Genomic DNA, 4,968 nt, shown 5'->3' with positions numbered 1-4,968 from the left:
GAGCAAAAGTAATCTTCCATCAACAGCTTCAGTTTTAACCAATTTCTGCTGGAAATCAAATGAGAGAGGAAATTTCACACAGATCAGAAGTTTGTATACTCATAACGAATGCATCTTGTTAATGGGTATGGCTGGAGTAAGCACAGAGGAATCTGGATTAAGTCCAAGTGACAGGAATAAAACCAAAACTATCCTGTGGCTTTATGAAATCAATTAAAGGGTCACATGAGAGCCCACTGAGGAAAAGGGTCTAAATATCAGCGGGGCATGTGCTGGCTACATGTGTCACATCCTTTGCAGATGCATTGGCTGATTTATGAAAACCTTCCTGCTTGTTTGAATTAAGCATGCAGTACCCATTCCATTCTTGTCACCTTTAGAAAAGGATGTTTTTCCCCTGTGTTGCCTCCGTTAATGTGAATGATGCTATCCCTTGGAGGCTCTGCATTAAAGCTGGCCAAGAATGAATAATTAGCAGTGGGCACAAGTACACTTCACTTCAGGCCTTGGATTGTTGCTATTAGCCAAATCTATTGCTTTATTGCTAAGGCAGTGAGGCCACCTGATTGCAGGAGCTTTTTCTGGGATGAATTTTGGTGTTACACAACAATTCCTTTCAAAGTCTAAAGCAAATACTTTAATTTATATTACAATTTAAAAAATTGCTCCTGGAGGAGTGGGACAGCTCTTGAATGTGTGCATGTATTCTGACATTTAAAAAAAAAATATATTGAATTTTTCCTCAGATTGTTGATAATGTTAATTGCATTGCTGTGAGGAATTGCAAATTATGGAGAGTTCGGCAGCAGCAGGCAGCGCGTTCATGCTCAGCGCCAACTCCATCATCCCCAGTCTAGAGGCAAAGCAAGACAGGAACTTGGAGAGGAAAGAAATGGAGCAGGGAAGGTGCGGGTCTGACTGGAGACGTGCAGAGGCCAATGCTGCCAGCAGCACTGTCAGAGATGGAGTCAGGATGGACACATTGCAAGAACAAATGGGTAAGACCTCAATCAATATATCCTGGTCACTCTGCTCTTGACTTTTCTTTGTATTTAAATTACCATGTTATTTAGACATTACTTGCTGTGCACAAGCAGAGGACTGTCACGTGTCAGCTGAGGGTTTTTTTTTTTTAAAGCCACCTACAACTGTTCAATGCAACAAAACAAACTGCTATATTTCCCCCATGGCGATGCTGCATAGGTTGGGCTATTAAACAATCTATATTGAAATTCACTTTGGGCAGACAAATGGATTATCTCTAAGTTAGACTGAGATGAAAACTATCAGAACCCAAGAGCCAGAATACCAAAACGTAAGCTCATTGTCTAGCAGTTTTTGCTATAATGTCTCAGATTCAGAAGCAAAGACAAGATAGGCTGGTTGTTTCTATTTCAATAAAATTCTTAGATTTCTGTTTTTATCAAAAGACAGGATATCTTTATTTTTCTGCAAATGAAAACCTATTTCATGCAGTAAAAACATGCAAGTCAGTAACACTTTTTGGGTGGAAAGGTAGAGAGGCATAGGTGGCTGTGTCTCAAAACCAGTGGCAAGACTCTTACTTTATAGTAGGCCTGAGAGCTTTCTGAATGTGAAAATACTTCAAGCAATCATGGAAAAAACTGTTTCATATAAAATTATATGTCCTATGGCTTAGATAATGTCTTTCTGTTCACAACTGCAACTCTGCTGAGAACACAGGGTAGAAGCATCCCAGGCAGTATAAAGTTTCTCTTCAGCTTGCCAAGAAGTATCAAGTCATCCCATCATTTAGGAATGGGCACGGAGTTTGTGTTAAGTCTTTGAATCTAATTATAGCACTTTAAACAGTCTCAATGTTTAAAAAGTATTTATAGTAACTCTTATGCTCTTGCTCAAATTTAATAGCAAACTATTATTTGTAATTAAGCTCCCATCAGTAATGAAATGCTTGCTCATAGTTTTTGCTTTTTCCTAAAAGTCATAGAAATTAGGTTTTATTTTTAAAATATTACCCACTTGATGTTCATGTGTCAAGAAATACCTTTCAAGAAAAGCCTATAACCGGTAATAATAAAATAATTGTAACAGCAAGTTTACATACCAAAACCATATGCTAATTATTTGTCCTTATCAACTGTCAAATGATGATTAAAGCAATTGATAACATGTTTTCAAAGTTTTGACAATTGCTCTGTATGTACTTCTGACTAAAACAAGGAAAAGCAGGACTACAACTAAGTATGGTCCCAGAAGTTGTGGGGAACTTAAATTTAAAATGTTGCTTAAATAAAGTCAGCCTACACTGCAGTGAGCTTACTATCAAATTTCTATTTAAAAAACAAATGTTGAGTCCAGATTAAAAAAAATCAAAAAACCCCAATGCCCCTGTCAAACACCCAACCAAAACTCAACAGAAACCAAAGTGCTTAGGAACTGTAATTTATAATTCTAGTATATGCTAATAATTGGCCTTAAAGATTATGGTTTTACTGCTTTTTTCTGAAGTAGGAAAATTCTGTTTGTTTATCCTCATTTATCTGCACGAATTTGTTCATGTAACATCAACAGATGCACTCAAGGGAAGATGCAGAAGACTTAGGAATTACCATGTCCTACTATATTACAAGTTTTTTCTTAAAAGCAGAGCTGCAGAGGAAAATGTCTTAGGACACATGAAAATTGCCTCAGAAGTTTTCTTTTAAAAGTTAAAGTTCTATTTCTCCCACTTCTATTCTTGGAAGTATCAAGCCTTGTCTTCACTGATTTTTGCTAAGGGTATCTTGAGAAAATGGAATTGTTTGGAGTGGGTGTTTCTTCAGCATGAAAATGTATAATTTCCAAAAGGACTGGAAGAAATATGGGCTGGAAAAGAAAAAAAAAATTATTAACATAAAATATACTTATTTTGTGTTATTTTTCTGAAACTTCAAATCACTTGTTTTTGCATTACACCCTCCCAAGTATTAAGCTTGTAACAAACAAAGAAAAGGATTATTTCTCTCCATGTATGCATTGGTACAAGGCACTCATATCATTGCAAATTTATACCACTGAAGGTGTGGCAAAGGCCACTTTTTAGTATAGGTGCAAGGGAAGAGAAAATGAAGTCTTGACCCTTGCTCCCTTCCAAATGGGAGCTCAGTTTCCACCAATTCTCCATCATGAAGCTTCACATCAAAATGATGAAATCAAGATTTAACTTCTTCCCCAGTAGGACAGAAATGATCTTCAGATACTTTTTGTGGGTTTGGGGAATTATGTAACAGGAAGGGTAAAATGGATAGTTATTTTCTTTTAGTAATTATCCAATGCAACAAAAGCTTTCCAAGTGTGGGGTGTTGTTTCTTTTTTTCAGTATGAATTGTATGGACTCAGAAAATGCACTTAACCATTCCTTTAATTTATCATAGAGTGTTCTGAAAGTGAAAAATGCACAAATGTCAGTTCAAGGACCCTTCCCAGTCAAGCAGAGAATTTTCCGACTGGTAAGATGTTTTCTTCCATCATATCTTATAAATACAATGCTTTTCTCATTGCTTGCTTTTTTTTTTTTTTGAGCCAACTACATCAATAACATTTGCAGCCATCACTCCTGTAACTTTATAACATACTTCATGGTACCTGTGAAGTGTCCAACTTCTACATACGATTTGTTGAGAATTTCTCATAAAAAGAGAGAAGTAACTTATTAACTACTATAAAAGCCAGAAACAATTTATAGACTATATTGTAATGGCTAATAAAAAAGCAAATTAGAAGTTCATTGCTTATTTTATGTATGGGTTTCAATTCTTCAGCTGTCTTATTTTTTAAGTTTGTAGCCTTTCCAAGCCTTAATTTTTTTTTTTTTTTTATGCTGTATTTTCAATGAAATTGCAGTTGAGTGAAGCTCTTCAGTAAGTAGGCACAGCCTTCTGGAGGGCTCACGGCCCCTCTGTGCGTGGAAGGTGTAGTCACATTTCCCTTCTCTTCCTTGTGGAGGAAGAGAAATAACCATCAAAAACCAACACTGGGATGCACTCTGCTTTCTGGCTCGACCTGACAAATCACATCAGTGCGAGACAGTCTCCCCCAGGCATATGGTTATTTGAAGTTAAAATTTTTGTGCTTATGTATCTGTTTGTCTCACTCCATACAAAATTTGGGTTGTTCTTAACTGGGGGTATAGATCAGAGCTCACCAAAGCAAGACAGGAAGATTACCATAGGTGCAATGGATTTTTGCACCATGTTTCATTTCCGTAAGGCATTATTAATAGTTCTTTTGGCAGAAGCACCCATATTTCACTTGTTTTAATTCAATGTAATTATTATTTAAGTAATATGAACTTTATATAAGACTTAAATATGTAACTGTAGAAACACAATTTAACTTGGAGTCAATTTGATTAGGTAAAACAAAAAATTAAATTTTTAAGTAATAGTCTTTTCTTGTGTTGGTATCATTACGGCTTCAGGTAAAATGAAAAGGTCAACAATACTGTTAGTTAACAGTGATTCAAGTAACATTCAAAGACCCTAGTTTGTGTTCTTTGAACTAATAATTGACTGTATGACCACAGCTTAAACAGAGAGGTCTTGTAATTCAGTAATACTGCTTTATATTTCTGAGCCACCCTTCCTGACCTTAAAGTAATGAGTAATTTTGGTGCAAGTCATCATAAAACTCCTGGAGCCATACCTAGGAAGCCCTCTGAAAACAGATTAAGATGCAGCATATTAGACTAGAATGTGAAAAATATGTATTTTGCCTGATTAAAAGGTGAAACTCAGAGGAGCTAGAGTATTTTAGGATGTACAGCAATCCCATTTATTGCTGGAAGCATGACTGGAATTCTTCCTGAGTGCGTATTATTGTCTTATATGTACCCACCTAGGTATCTGAAAACTTAGGAATATGATTTATTGAGTTAAATTATTAGCATGAAAAATGAAAGTAGTTTTATCAAAGATCCTCTTTATCTGAGAGAAGCTGGCTGAAACT

General features: G+C 35.9%; 1 protein-coding gene across 1 annotated transcript in view; it reads left to right on the top strand.

Moving 5' to 3' along the window:
- The first annotated feature begins 790 nt into the window (after positions 1–790).
- Positions 791–4,968, top strand: part of SH3TC1 (SH3 domain and tetratricopeptide repeats 1) — a 26,818-nt gene continuing 22,640 nt past the window's right edge. The window contains exons 1-2 of the mRNA XM_035898666.1: positions 791–998; positions 3,396–3,470. Of these exons, the coding sequence (XP_035754559.1) occupies positions 791–998; positions 3,396–3,470 (283 nt within the window). The remainder of the gene's footprint in view (positions 999–3,395; positions 3,471–4,968) is intronic.

This window comes from Egretta garzetta, unplaced genomic scaffold (genome assembly GCF_000687185.1).
Source record: "Egretta garzetta isolate BGI_Z169 unplaced genomic scaffold, ASM68718v1 scaffold107, whole genome shotgun sequence".
Taxonomy (NCBI): Eukaryota; Metazoa; Chordata; class Aves; order Pelecaniformes; family Ardeidae; genus Egretta; species Egretta garzetta.
Note: the sequence above shows the minus strand (reverse complement) of the source record. Positions and strands in the feature narration are given on the sequence as shown.